Source organism: Spea bombifrons, chromosome 2 (assembly GCF_027358695.1).
Source record: "Spea bombifrons isolate aSpeBom1 chromosome 2, aSpeBom1.2.pri, whole genome shotgun sequence".
NCBI lineage: Eukaryota > Metazoa > Chordata > Amphibia > Anura > Pelobatidae > Spea > Spea bombifrons.
The window spans coordinates 48,987,706-49,010,953 of record NC_071088.1 but is presented as its reverse complement, the minus strand read 5'-3'; the positions used below and the strand labels follow the sequence as shown (position 1 = coordinate 49,010,953).

At 43.2% G+C, this 23,248-nt stretch overlaps 1 protein-coding gene across 1 annotated transcript in view; it reads right to left on the bottom strand.

The window, feature by feature from the left end:
• SCUBE3 (signal peptide, CUB domain and EGF like domain containing 3) overlaps positions 1 to 23,248 on the bottom strand; it is a 98,737-nt gene that overhangs the window by 1,776 nt on the left and 73,713 nt on the right. The window contains exons 17-21 of the mRNA XM_053457861.1: positions 18,269 to 18,472; positions 12,446 to 12,607; positions 12,151 to 12,318; positions 11,872 to 12,033; positions 87 to 284 (exon numbers count right to left, since the gene is read on the bottom strand). Coding sequence (XP_053313836.1) covers positions 87 to 284; positions 11,872 to 12,033; positions 12,151 to 12,318; positions 12,446 to 12,607; positions 18,269 to 18,472 — 894 coding nt within the window. The remainder of the gene's footprint in view (positions 1 to 86; positions 285 to 11,871; positions 12,034 to 12,150; positions 12,319 to 12,445; positions 12,608 to 18,268; positions 18,473 to 23,248) is intronic.

Genomic DNA, 23,248 nt, shown 5'->3' with positions numbered 1-23,248 from the left:
TTAATTTTACCCTATTTCACCATTTCCAGTAGTGTTCCCTCCCTTCCCTTTATATACACAATTTTAATTTTCACTAAGCTATGTACCATTTTTGCGCATGACAAGCAGGTCTCCACATTCATCCTCTGAAGGCAGAAATATCTCAGGCACAACCACCAAAATTTTGCGTTTGGGAGGAGGATTGATGGTCCAGGTACATTCCACACTGGATGGATAATTCCCTGGGTAATTTGGAGATTCCAAGTAGCCAGTATAATCACCCAGCTCCCCACCACACAGTCGATCTACAAAGAAAAAATATAATGAAATATACAGAGCATTGATGTTATACTTTAGTATTATACACTCACTGGCCACTTTATTGGGTACACCTTGCTAGTATCGTGTTGGACTCCCTTTTGCCTTCATTCTTCGTGGTATGCTTTCTACAAGGTGCTGGAAACATTCCTCAGAGATATTGGTCCATATGGACATGATGCAATCACACAGCTGCTGCAGGTTTTTGGGCTGCACATCGCTAGTTTCACCACATCCCAAAGGTGCTCTATTGGATTGAGATCTGGTGACTGCGGAGTAGAGTGAGCTCATTGTCTTGTACAAGAAACCAGTTTGAGATGATGTGAGCTTTGTGAAACGGTGCATTATCCTGCTGGAAATAGCCATCAGAAGATAGGTACATTGTGGTCATTAGGCCAGGTAGGCTGTCGCATTTAAACAATGCTCAATTGGTACTAAGGGGCCCAAAGTGTGCCGAGAAAATACCCCCCACAGCATTACACCACCACCAGCCTGAACCTTTGATATAGGGCAGGATGGATCCATGCTTTCATGTTGTTTACTCCAAAGTCTGACCCTGCCATCTGCTTCAAGGTTCAACGTGTTGTGAGCTCAGAGATGGTATTCTGCATACTTTTGTTGTAACGAGTGGTTATTTGAGTTACTGTTGCCTTTCTGTCATCTCGAACCGGTCTGCCCATTCTCCTGTGACCTTTAACATCAACAAGGCATTTTCGTCCACATAACTGCCGCTCACTGGATATTTTCTCTTTTTCAGACCATTCTCTGTAAGCCCTAGAGATGGTTGTGCGTGAAAATCCCAGTAGAAATACTCAGTTTCTGAAATACTCAGACCAGCCCGCCTGACACCAACAACCATGGCACGTTCAAAGTCACTTAAATCCCTTTCTTCCCCATCCTGATGCTCGGTTTGAACTTCGGCAAGTTGTCTTGGCCACATCTACATGCCTAAATGCATTGAGTTGCTGCCATGTGATTGGCTGATTAGCTATTTGTGTTAACAAGCAATTGAACAGGTGTACATAATAAAGTGGCCAGTAAGCGTATACTGTATATATACATATATAGGTAAAATCACTACATTTACAAGCCTTGTCACCATGGGAATTGTTAGCTACACTGGCTGGGTCTTTATTTGATTTCTTACTGGAAATTCACTGACAAGGGTCTGCTGGATAGCTTTCTGTAAGAAGAGGGGCTGAGCATAGTGAATTGTGTGGGGTGTGAGGGGCTGTACTCTCGTTGTTTTGTTGTGTGCAGGGTGAGAACAAAAGAAAGAGAGTAAATGCTAGTAAATACATTAAAACATTTTCTTTCACAATGTAATGGGACAGAAGTACCCTATGCTAACAATACTTCACTAACTGTGGAGGCTCATGCTGTATCTCTGTAGTGTATGTATACTAGACTTCATATGAATTTAATTGTTAATGAAATTCGCCTAATTCATGCATTCGTACAAATCTCTATAAACGAGATGGAACCCCAAAAAACATGAATGTTGAACTTCTGAATATTCTTTAGGATTCCTTTAATAGCTTGCCTGTTTTGGTGCCATTTAGCTGGGAAAGTGGGAAGGTACTGTGTATAGGAGGGTACAGAAAAAGTGATTGATAAATCTGGCTTGGATGGAGAATCTCATACATCATTATACAAGGGAAATGAACAAGCATAGACTGATAAGCTTGCTTTACCCTTTTTCCCCTTTTTTAACCATGGAAATAGTATGTTAATTAAAACAAGATACTTTAATACATAATAAACACATATGCAAGCCCAAATAAAGGTATTGACATTGCGCGATATAAGAAGGTGCAGGAAAGAGTCAGTGCATGTAATTGAGATACAAATAAACAGTCAAACCCATCAATATTATGATGTCTGTCTCCTTTTGTCATTCTTTTGTGCTAATTAAAGCGAATGAATAATAATGAATAATTAATAAATATTGACAATGGCTTGCCATCGTAAGTATAGTAAATCAGTTTCTACCACTAAAATGAGACTGCAGTGAAACACAAGAAGATATCTGATGAAGTAGGCAGGACAACTACCTATAAGATAAGCATGCTGTACACAAATAGCTAACAATGCAAGGGTTACCCGACTGCAGTGACAAACAAATGAAAGTAGAACATTGCGCCAATTAGCCCTGGGGCAGGGAGCGAAGGTTACTCGGAGCCACGGGAGAGCAAGCCCTTTACTCGTCGGGGTTTGGGCAGTGAGGCATATGGGACTTAACATAAATAAGCCAAGTTGGAACAAAGCTCTTTGTAAAATCAAAGATCTTGCTACATTGTGTTGTTCAATCTATGTGACATTTTCTCTAAACATCTATGAGACTGCAAAATCTGGACAACATTGTCAAGTTCTAGAACAACTGTTCTACAATTCAAAGCTAGCTTGGTGGCAATGAAGATTATGTGTAGTGAGTTTTCTAAGGCTCAAGGGAAAGGCTTATGGTAAGAAACATAACAGCACTTTTTCTGGGACAGCAGGGGGCTTGAAAAGAATATCTTCTGATATCAGGGGAAAAACTTGCTACCTGAGGGCTCTAACTGGTGAAAATAACCACCAAATGTGTGTCATCATTCCTCTCTGGCCACATCTGGCCCAACAGGTTGATGGAGTATCTGGAAACATCTGTGTTAGGTGTGCGGGCGTGAGATACCAGCGGCAAGCTATCTTTTTTTGTAACTCAACATTTTTGGTACAATGGGATACCCCCTCATATTTTCTTTTGTGTCCCTCCACTGTGAGTAAGAAAGATTTGGCCCAGTTCTTTTTCCCATGCAAGCGTATACTTTTGATTTTGGAAGCCATATGGGGTGATGAGGTGTGCGTAGCAGATTGAAATGAAACGGGGAACCTTGGGGGCACTTGAACATAATTTGACTATGGGGTCACCACAAGCGCCAATCGCAATAAAGGTCTCAGTATCAGCTTGCAGCAAATGTCTGACGATTTCACCCTTTAGATTTCTTGGAGTTGTGCATAGGAAGCCAGTTGTCTTCCATGGAATATGTCTCCAAAGTTCACTATTACCTTTAGTCTCCAATAAGAGAGATCTGGATAAGGGATGAGCATTTCCAACGTGGAGATGGCCTTGGTGAATGTAGCAAGATTTTTGATTTTAGGAAGAGCTTTGTTCCAACTTTCTATGGACAGTAAAGAGTTAGGGAGTGAGTTAGACAGATTTGGACATTGAGGTAGTTCAGTAGTTGATCCAGGGAGTATGGGTGGAGCAGGTCATTTTCAAGATCTAGCAAGCCATATTCCAAGAATAACAAATTGGCTGCCCAGTACTACAATCTGATGCACAGACCCCCCACCCCAAGCTAGGTTGAAGCTACAAAGACAACAGTTCTGCTAAGTTAACTTGTGCTGTTGGGTATGTGTATAGCGCCATGATGGATTGGACCACTATAGGTGAAAAGGAAAAACTTGATAACGTGCTGCAAAGACAGGACCAATGCAGTTGGTCAAATGCTTTCTCTGCGTCAAACGATATCAAGACTGCTGGCCAGTAGTTGTGCAAAAAACGAACTAATCTACATTCGAAACGTAAAAATGCACCAAGGTATACTTAATGTTGGTAATGATACCAATAGGTATCTTCCCTGTCTTTCTTGACGTCTAGGGGCTAATTGGCGGGAAATCATTATTGCTACTCCTGCCTTCTTTGCAACATTCATCGCATGAAAGGCCACAGGGAATTTCACCGGGGTAAACCTGGGGGCCTTATTTGTTTGCAAAATGGGTCTGTCAGGGTCCTTGTGGGGATGTGCTGGAGTTCAATGGCAGGGTGACAAAGCAAAAGGTCAGGGCAGGAGAGAGCAGGATAATCCAGGAGACAAGCCGAAGTAAAAAACCAGAAGAGACTGTAGTTCCTAAAAATGACCACTAGTTGGGGTACTGAGCTAGCAAACGCTAGTAGGAGCTTAATACACAAGCACCTACAACCAGCAGTGCAAGGGTATAATGGGTTGTGAAACCCAAACCCACCCCCCTGTCAGCTTGCTCCGCCCCCTTGCCATAGCACTAACGTTAGTGCCTAGCAAGGGGACCACCTCCACAACCCCCGCACCTCGTGGTACGCAAAGTACGCAATGCCGGGGATGCGGCCTAGGATGCAGTGGTGCCGATCCCCATCGGTCCTAGAAGGTATGGATAGGGCTGTGGGGCCGGGTGCCTGATAGGGTCTCTTCTAAAAAAATGAACTTGAGAACTGTGCTTCGATGCCTCTTCCAGTAGCAGGCACCTCTTGTGGGGGGAATTCAGACCCTTAACATTAAGGGACATTAGGGTGAGCCATAGAAAAGAAAAACAGATCAGAGTGCTAATGTGACTAGTACCCGGCCTAAGGAGAGTGGGCACCCCAACAGCGAGGCACCCTGCATCCCCGGCCCAGGCCTGGGACATACTATCACGCAATTGGGAAATGCAAAACAAACTATTTTAAATAAGTGCAAATATCTTGAAACATGAACAGATCAAAATAAAACAAACATGCTTTATAAAGCATAGAGCTACCCCTGTAGGGTATCCTTGATATAAAAAACAACAAACCACCAGAGTGGAAATGGTATCCTCACAGTTGTGCAAGTATCCTCCCACCCAATGCCATCACATTATAAAACAGTAAAAAAATAAAAATTGAAATATGATTATTCAGAAAACCTTGGAAAACATTGGTTTCTGCAAGTGATCATGGTGTTTATTCAACACTGAATGCTAACCCCAGCTTTATAACACACACAATGCAGGTAACAAAATTATGTATCAAATGTAGTCATAAGCACCCTAGGTACCCAAGCCGTAGGTGCGGCATCCCTAAAAAAAATCCTAAAAACAAAAGTAATAGGTTATCTATTGTGTGCTCTGGGTACCTTAAGGCTACCTGAAACAGTCAACAGCTGGTCCTCTTTATTGTTGACTTCAGTTGGTCCTTGAAAAAAATAATGATGATCTCACTAGTGCTGGAGAATTCTGGTGAGTAGATACAGCCCCATGAACCAGAGTAAGGAAGCCCTGTGAAGAGATCAACCCCTGGAGATGAGCCGAATCTGAACCTTGTACCAGAATTCCTGGGTGAGACCATCCGAGTCAGAGCTGGGGGTATATGAAGTAGAGTGGGCCTGACTGGAGACATGCCTGCCTCGATTAGGTAGCCTGAGGACCACTTTTCTTCTTGGAAACCAAGGTCCATTCCGGATCAATCCTTGGCGACGAGAGTATGCCGGAGACTCTGGGAGCAGAGATGGAGGTGGGAGATTCCATTCTAGCAGGCTCCTTCTGTATTCCTGGGGTAATGCAAAAAGGTATAGGTCTGATCATCTTTTGTGATCAGCAGTTTGATGAGGAATCCCAATCAGTATTTTATCCCGAAGAATGAGACGCAATGGATGGAATTGTTTGCACTGCTAAAGTATTAAAGAGATCAGAGAACAACAAGGTCTTTTGAACATTTTCAGGGAGCGCTGGTTTGTGAAATGAAGTGCTCATGATCCTGTCTTTCATGTCAAAAAGTGAACTCTGGTGATGAAATCTCTGGGGAGATTTGAGCGTAAAAGTTTGGGTTTCGGCACTCAATGTCTTCTGTCAAGGCAAATCTCCGAAGGTGCAGAATTGTCCATTGAAAAACAGCTCCTGCATGTATTTCTGGAGATCTACAATAATAATTTCTTCAGGTATACCACTGATCCTAATGTTAGTGCTCCTAGATCTGTCTTCTAAATCCAGTTTAAGTTTAGTCTTAAGAAGCTCTATCTCTGACAAGGCAGAGTTAAAGTCATCCGCCATAATATAGTGTACATTTGCATATTCTGTCATATTGGATTCTATATGGTGTGCTCAACTAAATTCTGGATCTCTCTCTGAATCTCTGTATTAGCGTTGGTGAAGTCACTTTTAAGACCATCTCTCATCTCTTGCATGAGCTGTCTGGAGGAGCGATTCATTAACAGAGCATCCTCCTGCACCGCCTCGTGAACTACAGGGACTTCTGCACCAGATTCAAGGCTTAGCCCGCCATCGTCATCCTCGCGGGAGTCAGGCAGCGGTGTAGCTTTCTTCCACTGCCACGGTTCGAGATACACCTGTATTTTACTTGCAATTTTTCACTGGTGGACTGCTGACATGTTCGCACGGCAGTGCGGATAGTTTGGGGCATAAAATAGTGCATAAAATTGACTGGGCCACATGGGGTGGACCTGTACCAGATGTATGTCTAATTTTATTGTCCTACTGGGGATACACCAGATGGCTTTTTTAATTTAAAAATGATTTTAGGGCTTGTTTGTCACAATCAGCATCACGGGATAGTCATAAAACAAGCCAAGATCAGGATAACAGAAATCAGGAACGTTGTAGAGCAAGCCGAGGTCAGGAAACCAGAAATCAGGAACGTCATGGAACAAGCCGGAATCAGAACACCAGGAATCAGGAACAAAGCACAAGCCGAGTCAATAACAGAAGTCAAACAGGAACGCTTTACTGAGGAATCAGGATAGACACGACCATCAGAAGGCAATGATAGAAGGATTCTGAGTCCATTAAATAGGAATGAGAGTTTTGTCAAGAAAATAGAGTTTCCCACCAATTTTTCGAAAGTCTGTTACGTCACTTCCGTTCCGTGGCCATCTTGTGATTGGCGTGAACGTAACCTCCCTGCAAAAGGAGAGGTAGTTTTCGCTGGCACCAATAGGTGGCACGAAGAGCATCGAGTACGGCTGAAGGATGCATAGAGGTGCAGGGTTTTCCTCGTCCTCGCAGTGGTAGAAGCTGCTTTGTGGAGGCGGGGGGTCTCCCCCTTCTTCGCAGCGGCTGAGGCTGCTGTGTAGAGGTGGGTGTTCTCCCTCTTCTTCGCAGCGGCTGAGGCTGCTGTGCCGAGGCGAGGGGTTTTCCTCTTTTTTGCAGCAGCTGAGGCTGCTGTGTAGAGGCGGGTGGTCTCCCCCTTCTTCGCAGTGGCTGAGGCTGCTGTGTGGAGGCGGGGGGTCTCCCTCTTCTTCGCAGCGGCTGCTGTGTGGAGGCGGGAGGTCGTCCCCTTCCTCACATCGGCTGAGGCTGCCGAGCCGAGGACCCGGAGGAGCTCTTAGTTAGGTACGTAACATTATTTAATTTTAAAATTAGAAGCCATTTCTTGACAGCTTGTTTCTGCAAAGTCTAGTTTTGTAAAGCACAAAATCAATACAAAGTGTGACGGGACCGACCTGTACCCCGACTGGGTACTCCCGCCAAACGTTGCTTCCTCCTGCCGGGACACCAACAAGTAACTCCTTCAGCACCAGGCAGAACCAGCGTTGTAGATAGAAGGAGGGACGTCGCTGCACCGAAGCCGCATTGGCACTGTGGCTATCCGAAGCTTAGCTACACAGCGTGGCTACAGCCCACCCCAAACATCAGGCAACACTCATGTTGAGGTGAAAGCAGGACTCATTTATTAAAGCCAAATACAGAACTATATATACATAAGTAGAAAAGGGGCAAGACAAATATCACATGATCCAATTACCATGTCAGGAAGGATGTAATTAGATCAAATCCTGCAACACAATATCCGGGGGAAGGACAGGATGACACGAGACATAAATAATGACATTAACTGGGGACGTAGACGTGGAATGACGATAGACATATAATTGGCTTGAGACAGACAATGGCCAGGACACAGAGATAACAGGAGCTCACAGGATTAATAGCTACCTGTTATGTAATGGATAATTAGGTATGCAGCAGTGACACCAAGTCATACCTACAGGGGGTCTTAAGACAAGGGCTAACTCACACAATAACAGGGGAAACACTTCACACCTATACGATCAACAATGCTAAGACAATCAGCCTTCTTCCTACCAAAGGATGTCCAGCTGACGTTACAGTTCTGAGACTGAGTGCTAAAACATGGGGTACATCAGCAGACTGAATCCCTGTATCCACACACAGAAGTCTCTACAAGGCCTGGGCCCATAGTCGATAGGGAGGAGGCTGGCTCTCAGGCCTCTCCAGAGACCCCAGTGATGGAGGGTTCTGTCACACAAAGCTCTATATTTTTGTAAAGTGCAAAGTAAATAAGAAAAAAGTCTTCAATAATTAGGCAGTAGACTAATTCTAACAATATTTTTGTTCTGTTTTACGAATTAAGTTTAGATGAATATCGGAGGCATTTTTTTGATTTGGAAACAACATTCGAGCGCAGTGATGCATTTACCTTCTGTGCTGCCCTATGCCTTCTATTCAGAGTCTAGTTTAAAAGGTGCACCGTGCTTTTAAGACACAGGACGTCTGGCTACGACGTGTCTTAAAGTCATGCAGTTCTAATGCAGGCTACGAGGGCCGCCCAGTCAACACTGCATAGTGTAAATGGCCTGGTTCAGGAGATCAAACATCTCCCCTGTAACCGGCCTATTAAGCAGCGAGCTACTGGGTCCCCCGAATGCCCAAGAGGTCGATCTGCACCCCAGTTTGGCAGCAGTTGACTGATGCCCCCTGGGTCTGCCACCCTAGGCCTAGATGGCCTAGGCCAGAATACATCGCTGTTCAGGGGACGTCCCCAAAGGGGCCTTCTGCACTCACGTTTCACCATCTCAAAGAGACAAACAGAGAGTAGGGCATTGGTCCTGGGTAGGCACATCCAGTCACACGGTACAGGACTGAATTTCCACAATGTTTGAATTTTTTTTTGCTGGGATCCCCAGAGTAAGGAAGGAGACAGTGAAACAGCAGCAGCAGTTGAAAGGCATGTGGCCTGGGCAGGAGAGGGGTTAGATAGTGAGAAGTGGGGGAGGGGGGTAGATAGTGAGAGGGGGGGCAGATAGTGAGAAGGGGAAGAGGGGGTAGCAAGAATATTGAAATAAAGAGTGAGAATGCGTCAGAATTAATGTGTGAATGCATTGTGTGAATGAGTGAGAAAATGAAAATTAATGTTTGGATGAATTGTGTGAATGAGTGAGAGAATGAAAGAATTAATGTGTGGATCAATTGTATGAATGAGTGACAGAATTAATGAATTAATGTGTGGATGAATTGTCTGAATGCCTGAGAGTATGAATTAATTAATATGCATTAATAAATATGTGTGAATGAATTATGTGAATGAAAGTGTGAATTTGTTTATAATATTGATATATATTGGCAGCAGGGTCTAATATTATTTATATATACTGGCAGCAGCGTCTAATATTTATATATATCGGCAGCATAGGCTAATATTAAAGAATGAAAACTAATTGCCAGTTCAGCTGTACATATTATGTAATTCAAAATGCATGTCTAACGCATATATATTTATATGTTTTTTATTTTTTGTACTCTTCGTGATCAAGGCTGTTTTGCTGTGCTCGTGTTTAGCGGTAATTTTCTCCTCTCCTGTTTAGTGTACCCACACAAGTTATATATTGTTTTTTTACAGGCCAAGAAGGACTTTCTTCATTAGATCATATAATCAAATTTCATATAAAAAGATATGATAACAAAATTGAAAAAACCCACATTTTCTCACTTTTATTTCAAAAATATTTTACTCATCTACAAAAGCTAATGAACAAAACTGCTAAATAGATTCTACTATTGTCCTGAGTTTAGAAATACCCAATGTTTTTCTTATTTTTTTTTTTTTACTTTTTTTCTTCTTCAAAGTTATAGGGCAATAAGTATGTTTTGCTATTTCAAAAGCATTTTTTCCAAATCTGGTCAAATATGTATTTGGGACATATTTGAAGCCGGTCAGTTCAATTTACCCCATCAAATCATATATTTTTGAAAACTAGACACCCCAGGGTATTTCAAATGGAGGTATTTTAACTCTTTTAATGCACTTATTTTACCATCAGCCTGTTACTCACCTGTCCTCGGCTCCCATGTTGCCGCAACAGCCACCACGAAGGAGACCCCCCCTCCAACGCACGGCCACCTCCACTGCAGCCGCCACGGAGGAGAGGGAGACCCCCCTCCAACGCACGGCAACCTCCACTGCAGCCGCCACGGAGGAGAGGGAGACCCCCCTCCAACGCACAGCCACCTCCACTGCAGCCGCCACGAGGGAGAGGGAGACCCCCCTCCAACGCACGGCCACCCCCACTGCAGCCGCCATGAGGGAGAGGGAGACCCCCCTCCAACGCATGGCCACCTCCACTACAGCTTCCGCCGCCGTCCTCTGAAGTGCCGCGCAGGAGAGGCAGACCTCCTGGTACACCCTGATCCTGACCGACGATATGAAGGGAGGTTACGCCACACTCATGATGGCCGCGAGTCCCGGACACCGGAAGTGACGTCATGAGGTTTTGGCGGGAGATTCGAACTTCCCCTGCAGTTCATTATTTATACCTGCTCTGTTCAGTTATGCCTTGCCTTCTGATGGTTGTCTATGCCTAGTGCTAGCTCCCAGATAGCGTTTGATTACTGTTTCCCGTGTTTGATCCTGGCTCGTCTGACTTCGTTGTTTTCCTGAATCCTGACCTCGGCTACGTTATACGACTATCCTGCTCTCCGGAATCCTGACCTCGGCTACGTTATACGACTATCCTGCTCTCCGGAATCCTGACCTGGGCTTATATGAAGTGTTCTGTCCTGGAGTCCTACCTGACCACGGTGTCTCCAATTACTTGTATGTGACACAGCCTTCATAAAAATGCCAAGATTTTTTAGAAGATTTTCTTTTTTTATATTTTGGGACTTTTTTTTTTACATTTTGTTGGAACATGATGGTTCCCCTGATGGTGACATCACTGCATAATTATTTTATTATTATAAAATATTTATATAAACATTTTTATATTTTTTTCAGCTATTTTTATTTTTTTCCATTTTTGTTTTATATTTTACTAATCACATTGTGATTAGAAAGCTGGGCTCAATTTGCTTGCATGGATGAATGCAGTAACTGTATTCAACCTGCAAGGGAAACCAGAGTTCTCAGCAGGGTCTTGAGAGACTCGCCATCTTGGAAGAGGCAAAATCTCTCATAGTGGTGCTTTTGAACGCTCTGCAGAGCTCTCACAGTACATCCTGGGGTGGGTGTTTGGTGTTGCTGAATGCCTCACTATTGAGGCATTTTAGCAATGCCTCCTAAACTCTTTTAAAACAGGCGTTGACGCTGATGCCCCGGGGAGGGGCCACACACCCCTGATGCCGATCTCGGTGTTGCTGAATACCTCAACGAGGCATTACAGCAACACCATTTAGTTGAAGAAAGCAAATTGTAGATCACTTTCTAAGCTTGGTCAATGCTATGACGTGCCAGGTAGTCATTGGTCGTTAAGTGACTGCTTTTCAGGGACGTGCCTGGCATGTCATTGGTTGTTAAGGGGTTAATACACCGTCAAAGTACACACATATACACTGCCCTTAAAATTGCTGAGCACTGCCCTCACCACTTTATATATCAAGTCTGTTGAATTAAGTTTGCAATAATCCATGTCTTATTAAAATCACTGCACAACGAATTACAATCTTCCTCTATGTTTTATAATTATATTAGTGTTACTTCTGTATTTGTTTGTCTACAAGAGTAGTCTTTTCATTTACTTTTTAATTTGAATGTGGCCCAACACCTTCCATTCCCCATGACTTACTTACTTTTGCACTGGACAATACTCGTAGAGCCATCAAAGTCTGTACTTGAGTTTCCAGGACATGAGATACAGAATTTTTGACGGAATTCGGGCTGATAAAATCCAATCATGCAACGAATACATCGATGCAATGTTGTGTTGTAGTAATGGCCAGGGGAACACTGAACTAAGGCAAAAACAATGGGATGCAAAAAGAAAATAAATAAGGTAAGAGAAAATAAATGTAAATTAACTATAAAAGCTGTAAGGACACCAGTGCTTCTCAAAATACACTGATTCTCACCCTTAGTGTCACACTCCTGAAATGTATAAGCTCCTTCGTGTTTTGTATTTAGTCCACCTCCACATGCAAAACAATGTGTACGACCCCCTTCTGGCTGATACATGCCACGAGGGCATGGTTGGCACGGCCTATATCCATCTTTCGAAAACTGTCCAGGGAGGCAGAGACCTACATATAGCAAAGGATACGTATGGGGTTACTGAAAATAACAGATTTAACATATGTGTATCCCAGCTATTTCACCATGCTCTCATTGCTATTCAAAATATAATTATATCTGCAAATTAAACCTTACCAGTGCAGGTGGTAATATTGGTGGCTCCTGATGGTCCCATTGCTTCAGCTCCTGGACAAAGAATGCATGACAGCTGTGCTTCCTTATTCTGATAAGTTCCCTGGAGACATGTCTGGCACTGGTCCATTTGACCATGATAAAATGTACCAGGGGGACATCTAGCTGAGAGAAATGTAAAAAAGGGATTCACTTGGTACTTTTAATGAGGGGGGAAACAGCTATCACAGAGACAGCAAAAAAGTACTAAAAGAGAGTAAAGTAAACAACAAAAAGAGTAACCAACTAAAAAAAGAGAAGATGGATGAACAAAAGAAACTGCTTAATTATAATGTGACCCTGATTATAATATGACCTCCCCAAACTTGTTAAGGGCTTTTTTTTCTTTCATTAATATAAGACGACACCACTGGAAAAAAATAAACACAGCTACTATCTTACTCATTCTCTCTCACACTCCCCTTACCTTTTCCACCTCTGTGCCTTCGTTAACCAGGTACTTCCACAAAAAGGCAGAACCGCCTCACACACTGTCCTGACGAAGAGGTCAGAAAAGCTTCGTTCTCAGCAAATCTTGTTCACAAAATGGGCTGAGCCACATGGCATGCACCACGGTGTGTGCAGAGACTCCTACCTTTTGTGGAAGTGGCTGGATTACTCAGCTGATACTGGAGAGTAGCTGACGAAGAAAGAAGAGAAGAAGCGCAGCTGCAGAAAATTGGACAAGGACACAAAAGTGATTGGCAGAGTTAGGGAGACATTGAAAGGGATCACGAGAGAGAGTGAGAGAAAGCGTGAGTGGTAAGTCGGCTGTGCAGCATATCTGAGGTCTGAATTAAAAATGACCTTGATTATAAGACAAGGTTGTATTTTTAGATTGTTTTCTGGAAAAAAAGCACATTGTCTTTATAATCAAGCAAATACAGTAGTACACACTACTTGATTTAGTTGTATTTTTTAAGAATACAGAAAAACAGCAATAAATGGAAAAGAGTAACGAAAAGAAAAACAAAACAGTGCAGTTGTAGGAAAGTATGTGAACCCCCTTTAGAATTACCCAGATTTCTGCAAATATTAGTCATTAAATCTGATCTTAAACTAAGTCAGAACAATAGACAAATGCAGAATTATTCAACTAGTAAGACACAATTATACATTTGCATATCTTTATTTAACCCCTTCGTGACAATGGCTGATTTTATTTTTTGCACCCTTCAAGACAACGGTTTTAAAATATCTTGCGGTGCTCTTGTTTAGCTGAAATTTCTTCTTTGTCATTTACTATACCCACACAAGCTATACCATATTGGCCCGATTATATATGCAATTTGTATCACCCGACACCTGGGACATGAAGTTCTGGGAGCCGAGAAGGTGTTTTTTTTTTCTTTTTCACTTAGCCCTGCTGTGGAACCTGTTCCCTCCTCTCTGGAAGCCGGTGGATGTCTGAGCAATGCAGACCAACCCCACTGCTTCCGGCACGTCCGCCAGGGCTTTAATGATGGAGCACCGGCATGACATGACCTTCCAGTGCTCCACCATAGAAGCTCCAGCGGAAGTACCGGCCAGCATCAGCGGAGGTTGTCTGAGCAGATCACGCAGACGTTCACCGACTGCCAGAGATGAGGATCCAACGCAGAGCTGCAGGGGAACTGCATCCTCCTCTCTAGCACCCGGTGAACGTCCGTGCACCCAGACAACGTCCACTGCTACCGGCACTTCTGCCGGGGCTTCTTTGACAGAGCGCCGGCATAGAAGCCCCAGCGGAAGTGGCGAGCAGCAGCAGAGGTTGTCTACGCGCATCATGCAGACATCCACTGGCTGCCCCTGCTAGACACCAGGGAGTCTGGGGGTGCATTGGTAAGTCTGGGGGGAGGGCGCAGAGTGGCATATCTGGGGGGCAGAGTGGCATATCTGGGGGGCACAAAGCATATCAGGGTACAGAAGGGCATATCTAGGGAGCAGAGTGGCATATAGGGGGGCAGTGTGGCAACTTTAAGGGTGCGGCATATAATCGGGTACGGCCTATAATCGAGCCGATACTGTACATTGTCTTTTTTCAGGACAAGAATGCTTTTCTTTTGATGCCATTACTTTGATCGTATCGTATAATTTATTTTACATTTATTTTACTAACCACATTGTTATTAGTAAGCTGATCACCTCCAAAGCTCTTTGAAATCTGGTGTTTGTCGCAGTATTATATATGGCGGATGTTGACATCTGGGGAAGGGCCACATGGGGCCCCTGCTGAATAGTGTTGCTGAATGCCTCGTCATTGTCAAGCATGTCAATTGTCGCCAAAGGGATGTTTTTCCGTGACGTATCTGGCACACAAATTGTCCTCAAGGGGTTAAGGAACATGTAAAAAAAAATTCACTCATGGTACTGCTGCAGCGCCTCAGGGTTTATGTCAGGCCATGATTGGTTACTGCTGAAGGGGTATTTTCTTCTGTTTGAAACATTCTGTTGTTTATATAACTCACAACAGGTGAGGAGGGGCCTGCTCAAACGAGTTTACAGTCTAGAGGGAGTTAGGGTGTATTACACAATAGGTAAAAGTGCCGTTGTTAGGGATAGACCAGTGACAATAGTAAAAGTATTGCAGCAGAGGGACTAGGAAAGGTGAGCTAAAGGAATATGGGAGGGTGTTAGTCCTATGTTGTAAGCATCCTTAAAGAAGTGGGTCTTGAGGGATTTTTTGAAGGAATAAAGGCAGAGGGAGAGACGGATAGACCGGGGGAGGGCATTCCAGAGTATAGGGGCAGCCCTTGAGAAATCTTGTAAGCGGGCATGAGAGATAGAAATCAGAGGAGAGGCTAGAAGGAGATCATTGGATGAGCGGAGGGACCGGTTAGGAGTGTATTTAGAGAAGTAGGGAGGGGAACCGCTGTGAAGGGCTTTGAAAGTAAGAGTGAGGATTTTGAAATGAATCCTGAAGCGTAGAGGCAGCCAGTGAAGAGACTGACAGAGACCTTAGTAAAGCGATGTGAGAGGAAGATAAGTCTATCAGCAGAATTCATGGTGGATTGTAGAGGGGTGAGACGGTTGAGAGGGAGACCGGCTAAGACAGAGTTACAGTAGTCAAGACGGGAGATAATCAGGGCGTGGCCTTAGTGGCATGCTTTGTTAGGAAGGGACGGATGCAGGATGCAGGGATGGAGGTGACAGTTTTTAGAGACAGACTGAATATGGGGTGTGAACAAAAGGTCAGAGTCAAGGGTGACACCAAGACAGCGTGCATGAGTAGATGGGGAGATGATAGCACCATTAACATTGATGGAGATAGGTGGGAGAATCTTAGCATTGGAGGGAGGGAAGATGAGGAGTTCAGTTTTGGAGAGGTTACGTTTCAAGAAAAGTGCAGACATCCAGGTAGAGACAGATGCAAGGCAGTTAGTTACACAACCTAAGACAGAGGGAGAGAGATCAGGGGAGGATAGGTAGATCTGGATGTCATCAGGGTACAGGTGGTATTGAAAGCCAAAGGATAAGATCAGTTTGCCCAGGGAGGAAGTGTAAAGAGAGAACAGAAGGGGTCCTAAAACTGAGCCTTGGGGTACCCCAACTGAGAGAGGGAGACGCTGAAGGTACAATCAGAGAGGCAGGAAGTGAGTCATGAGAGAGCAGTATCATGGAGGCCAAGATCATAAAGCATTTGAAGGAGAAGAGGGTGGTCCACAGTGTCAAAAGCAGCAGAAAGGTCCAGTAGGATTAGCATGGAGTAGTGGCCCTTGGATTTAGCAGTGAGTAAGTCATTAGTAACTTTAGTAAGTTTGGTCTCAGTAGAGTGTCGAGGGCAAAAACCAGATATGAGTTAGAGTAGGGTGAGATGGGAAGGGATGGGGTCAAGGGGGCATGTGGCTGGACAATAGGAAAGAAGAAGAGCATGTACATCCTCTTCAGTGACAGCAGAGAAATTAGTTAGTGTAGTGAGGGGAGAAGAGGTCGTACCATTAATTTATATAATTTAGGCGGGACAGTCCCGATTTTGGGTCTCTGTCCCGCCTATCCCCATTCCCGTTTTGCAGGGGCAGAGGAAGGGTGAGGCCAGGGCCGGGCTGGCCCACCGGGATACCGGCGGCTGGAAGAGGCTTTCAATCCCGTTCGCAGCCGCTCAGCTGCTCTTTTGAATGTTGGGCGACAGACCGGGATTGAACGGGATTGAATGCCTCTTCCGGCCGTCGGCGCCTAATGAAATTAAAGGGGCTGGGGTGCACACACCGTGCTGCCCAATGGCCGTGCCTCAGCTCTTTGCCCCCACACCTTTTAAGACGTGGGACGAAGTGCTGAGGCACGGCCATTGGGTGGAGAGGTACGTGCACGCCAGCCCCTTTAATTTCATGAACGCCGGCTTCCACCTGCTGCCGCAACCAGACATCAGAGAGTCAGAAGCAGTGGTAAGTTGGGGGGGGGGGGTTTGGGGTAGTGTTATATGGGGGGCATTTTCTGGAGGCAGAGTGCCCTATGATATGCCTTTTAACCCCTACATGCCACTCTGCCTCTAAAAATGCCTTTTAACCCCTTATATGCCACTCTGCCTCCAGAAATGCCTTATACCCCCCTTATATGCCACTCTGTCCCATGATATGCCTTTTAACCCCCTATATGCCACTCTGCCATATAACTCTGACAAGTTTAATTGTAGCAGATTTAGAATGTGTTTAAACCTTGTTACTTAAGCCTTAATTTAGCTATTCTAAAATGCTTATATAAATATCCTATTTTGTGAGCAAGCTTACAATCTTTGCATTGGGGTATTCCTCCAAATGATTCTTGCACATATTGTGAAATATTATTTATTCTATTTATTTCCCCACCTTTGCCTTAATTCTAAATAACTATTTTTCTCCATTCAACTTGAAATATTTCAAGGGGTATTTACTGTTGTAAGTATGGGATATGTTTCCAGGGCCCGCATGTTCTACGTGGTACAAAATGACCATGCCACATGTAGCCTGCCAGTATATAGGCTGCATATACCGTATTGGCTCGATTATAGGCCGCATCCGATTATAGGCTGCACCCTAAAAGTTAGGTTTTTTTTTAAAAAATAATTTAGATTTTTAGAAAAAATACATATTAGTGGAATAGTAAAATAGTATTCTAACTAACACACTGCATTTTAACATTTTTGGTATCTATTTTGCAGTTAGTCAACATATGTTACATACAAACAGAAAACCAATAGCCATTTTAATGCACCTCTACCCCCAGATATGCCACTCTGCTCCAGCAGATATGTCACTCTGCCCCCCCAGATATGCTGCCACTCTGCTCCCCCAGATATGCTTTTCACTCAGGGTTTTACCAAAGCCTCTTTAGGCATTTTTAAGCCCCTAAACTTGCCATCAGAACTTGGTGGTGGCAGCAAATAAGGTGGGGTGAACAAGTTTGGGGTTAAGGTGTACTTGCTATGGGCCCTATGGGGACAGCGGCAAGTGAGCTCACATTCTGGCTTTTTCTGTTAATTCCTTTCACATGTATGTACCTGCCATACCCCTCTGATGGTGGCCCTGACTGAGTGTAATCATACAGAGGTTGTGTAAGGAGGATAATAGTTTGGATATTGTCAGGGACTCATTGTCTGTAAATAGGACTATTTTATAATCATAGACATGTATTTAAAAGCCTGAGATGTGGCATTAGTGCGGGGAGAAAGGGAGAATAAACTGATATGTATGAACATAGTGCAGGTAGAGATGGCTTAAAATGTAGCAATTCGCACCAGCAAGTTACATAAATGAAAAAGATTGAGCAAAAGGAAAACAAAATTGCTCAAAGATATTGTGAGACAACGACCACCAGAGCATGGTCTGTGCTTACCACACTTGCCACCTATGCGTTGTTGGCCAGGAATACAGTTCTCCCTTCGCTCAGTTGCTGAAGTCACTTTCTGAGACACTTCATATTCCACTCCAGCTATCTGTATCACAAAACGCTCATGCTGAATGGATTTTTTCAAAGACTTCAGAAGGGACTTCAACTTTCGTTCCAGTTTCTGGCGTAGACATGACAGTCCACAACTTGCTATGAAGAATACAAGTGTAAGGAAGTTAAGTTTACTATCGATATGATGTATAAACATCTTTAAAATTCTCAGGTGAGGAACCTAAAGAGCTGCAACAATAACAAACTGGCCAGTCATATGTTAAACTGGCTTTAGAAATAAACCCAGAAGTTCCATAAATACTACTGACATACCTTCTGGACAGGGTAGGATGTAGGTGCATCACTTTAACAAAAAAAGACAGAAAACATCATGTCTTCTGATGTAAAGGCTCAGACCTTAAATTACTCCTTGGTCTTGTTTTAGATTGAGGATCCCAAAAGATTGAATGCCATTTTAATATCCAATCAACCATATAAACAAAACAAAAGAAATGCCAAAATGATTTGTATAAAAAGTAAGATATATAAAAGTTTCTTCAGATTAGTTACCTAATTGACCTGGAGACACAGGGTAGAAGAGCTTCACTCAAACCCATAGAGTTTCCAGGTATGGTTATAAAACTGGATTCAAAAACTAGTACTCGACCATGAGGGTAACGAAGAAAATAAAGGAACTGTCTGGTCCAGTTTCCTAAAGTCACTTAATAGGCATGCATAGTGTTATTACTCTTGTAGGACATCTCTTCTAGGGATCTACTTTCTTCACCAATGGCAATTACATGCAGTACAGTATCCGTTTGCCACTTCCTATCTATTGCTTGTTCAGTGGCAGTAATGTTACAATTTGTTGTACAATAAGAGATACCCATAATATTATCTTTTCTGAATAATGAATTATCTCAGTTTCCTATTTTACAACGGAGACTCAAATACATAAATTGTCAATCAAAGACCAAGTAAGAATTGACTTGCATTGTCAGCATGTTGTGCAGGCCTTCTGATTACCATGAATATACCTACATAATTCTTTTACCACTCTACCCGGGAGGTTCTGTCATAAATATCTCTTATTTGTCTAGCCCCAGCTGAAAAGACTCAAATTGGGGGCTTGTGTTTCAAGAGTCATAAGAGATGCAGACTTACAGTTGTGCTCAAAACTTTCCATACCCTGACAGGAGTGGCACCTGGTGTGTAACCCATCTGCTTCAAGGTTCGACGTGTTGTGCATTCAAATATGGTATTCTGCATACCTTGGTTGTAACGAGTGGTTATTTGAGTTACTGTTGCCTTTCTGTCATCTCAAACTAGTCTGCCCATTCTCCTCAGACCTCTGACATCAACAAGGCATTTTCGTCCACACGGACCATTCTCTGTAAAAACTAGAGATGGTTGTGTGTGAGAATCCCCGTAGCAGTCCAGCTCGACATTCAGATGGCAGGGTCAGACTTTGACCAAACAACATAAAAGCATGGATCCATCCTGCCTTGTCTCAATGATCAGGCTGGTGGTGGGTGAGTAATGGTCTGGGGGACATTTTCTTGGCACACTTTAGGCCCCTTAGTGCCAATTGAGCATCCTTTAAACGCTACAGCCTACTTGAGTATTGTTGCTGACCATGTCCATCCCTTTATGACCACAGTGTACCAATCTTCTGATACTACTTCCAGCAGGATAATGTCACAAAGCCCACATCATCTAAAACTGGTTTCTTGAACATTACAATGAGTTCACTGTACTCCAATGGCCTCCACAGTTACCACATCACAATCCAATAGAGCACATTTGGGATGTTTTGGAACGGGAGATTTGCATTATGGATGAAATGCGTGATGCCATCATGTCCATATGGACCAAAATCTCTGAGGAATGTTTCCAACACCTTGTAGAAAGTATGTCACGAAGAATGAAGGCAGTTCTGAAGGCAAAAGGGGGTTCATCCCTGTACTAGCAATGTGTATCTAATAAAGTGGCCAGTGAGTGTGTATTTAATTTCATGAACTGGTTAATATTAACTATTTGGAGTCTATCATGTTTTTATCATTGCTATTATACAATATCAGTCTTTACTTTATCTGCAGTTCTAATTTATTTTATCTATATTGCAATTTACTGCTGTAGATATCATGGATTGCGTTTGATTATGTTACTGATTTCTGCCTAGAGACATTATATGTATAGTATGTTCTTTGTTTTCACATTATCTTTGCTGTGAGTAGCTTTGAATAGTGTTACTATAGTTTAAAAGTATAAGCACTGTTTCTAAGTCCTTCCACTTCCCTCCTATTTTCTTAATGAGAAGGGTATGGAAGGGGTCTGACCAATCAGAGACAAGAAAACTCCTAATCGGAGGTTAAATACAACCCTGAGGCTAACAATCTCTATTTTCCCTAATGAAGCCATCGTGCGCATTTTTTTTACACACTACCCCACTCGTTTTCTTTCTTACCTCGCTGACATCTTTTTTTTCTCCTCTGAATTGTAGTATCAGAAAGTAGTGTCAGTAAAGGTAGGGAGACATTGAGAGACAGCATCAGAGAGTGTGAGAGAGTGAATGAGTGTGTAAGAGAGAGTGAGAGCGACCTCAAATAAAGGTCTGACTACAAGTCTAAGATCCAGATCCCCCATCCGTGTATCGCGCGGACAACATCCGCTGCTGCTGGCCGGAAGTACAGCGCACAGACCCTCCCCGGCTGCCACAGAGGAGGATCCCCCCCAGCACTGCAGGAGACCTGGATCCTCCTCTCCGGCAACCTCCACTGCTACCGGACACTTCCACTGGGGCTTCTATGACGGAGCACCAGCGTGATGTGACTTTCCGGTGCTCAGTCATATAAGCCCTGGCGGAAGTGGGCAGCTTGGCAAATAGGGGGACATAAGGCAAATCTGGGGGTAGAGTGGCATATAGGGGGTATAAGGCATATCAGGAGGGGCAGAGTGGCATATCAGGGAGGCAGAGTGGCATATAGTGGGTATAAGGTCGGCCAATATAAGAATTTTTTTCTTATAGGGTAGTCTTATAGGTTTATACGTCTTATCACCCAATCACGTGAATAAGTGTGTATAAATCAATTCATTAGTGTAGTACTTCCCTGTCCATGTACTGCAGCAACAAAATTAACACTCCTCAGGATGTTCAAAATCAAATTCAACCAAATATGTGGCGCGTGTACATGAGGGAAAAATAAAAAACAATAATACTGCAATTTGATCAAGGAATTTGGAGAATAGTATATAATTGATCTCACTCACAAACAGAACTGAATATCAGACTCTTCAAGGGTTAGTAGAAAAAGTATTTTTAATATCTTGTTTGCAGTCTATAAAAGATGGAAGCCACAATAGTGCAGTATCTTTAAGAAATGAAATGTTCGAAAAAAAACTTCTTTTCTCAACACGTTTCACCGGTGATATGCCAGCTTCCTCAGGAGAGATAATATGTAGATAGTAGAAAGGTAAGTCGTAACGTCCTTGTTGTTGGTGGAAATCAATATGTGTCTGGATCCCTTATCGTTCGTCTTTATATCTACGTTGGTACGTCCTTTTCTCACGTCGCATCTTGACATCAGGGGGTTGAGGAAAGTGCCGTGGGAATCCTATCCTCTCTGCCGGCACAGCCGCTTGGGGAGGAGCCATACGTCAGACGATAAGGATAACCTCTTACGTCAAGCCGAACGAAGGGAAACTTGGATAGAGGGTCCAATCGGAAGATTCTTGCTCCAGCAGGGATACTCATCAGAGCTATACAACTCAGCTTCATTCTAACTACATCCGTCCATTTTTTGTTCATTCAATTTGATCTTGTTGATCCTGGAAGGACCTCAATACGAACGCTCAGAAAAATAACCATTGTCTCTTATTCGAGGTTGTGTTCTCAAATAGACGTCTGACTACAAGACTAAGATCCAGATCTCCCGCAGTGCTGCAGGGGACCCGAATCCTCTTCTCTGGTGGAGACAGAGTGGCATATAGGGGTGTATAAGGCATATCTGAGGGTCAGAGTGGCATGTAGGGGGCAGGTTGGCAAATAAAAGGAAATTAAAACAAAAAATGCATTTTTCTTAATCATAGTTTTTATTAAATATGAAAAATAGTGAATTAATGTGAATTAATATTTACTAGTAAAACTTTTTTCTTATAGGGTAGTTTTATATTCAGGCTTTTTCTTTTTTGCCTAAATTAAAATTCAAATTTTGGGGCGTCGGCTAATAAGCAGGGTCGTCTTATAATCAAGCACATGCGGTAATATTCAAATTTTGGGGGTCGTCTTATAATCGAGCAACTATGGTATGTTGAAAATTTGATAAAAAAGTTTTATTCAAAAATATTTTATTCATCAAAGTTAATGAAAAAACCTACTAAATGGATTCTGCTATTTGTCCTGAGTTTAGAGATACCCAAAGTTTTTTTATAGGGCAATAATTACAAATAGTGTTTTGCTATTTCAATGCTAGTATTTTAACTCTTTCCATTCACTAATTCTACCACCAGTCTCCATGTCTTTATGGTATTGTTCTGGGTTCTGGAGAGATTGCATGGAGATTAATGATCATGTATGTGTAGGTCTAAACCTCCTGCTCTATACTAATAAATCTGGAGTGTGATAGGTTTGGCTGGGGAAGAAACAATTGTATCTTGTAGTATCTTAAGACTTGATGTTCCTGTTGGAGAGATGGTTGAGTGTTCATCAAGATCGCTGTTAGATCACTATTAGAAGCATCAACTTATGGCACCTGGCCAAGGAGGAAAATAGGAGATCAGGATCCACAGGATTTTATGAAAGCGATCTACAAAGGGGGTCCTGGAATCAAGAGCCAGCTCACTTCTGCAGAAAGGAATCAACTAACTGTGGACTCATCAAGTCATTGGGAGTTCTAGCCCTTTTGCACACCCTCTTCCTCGATTGGAGGAATGAGG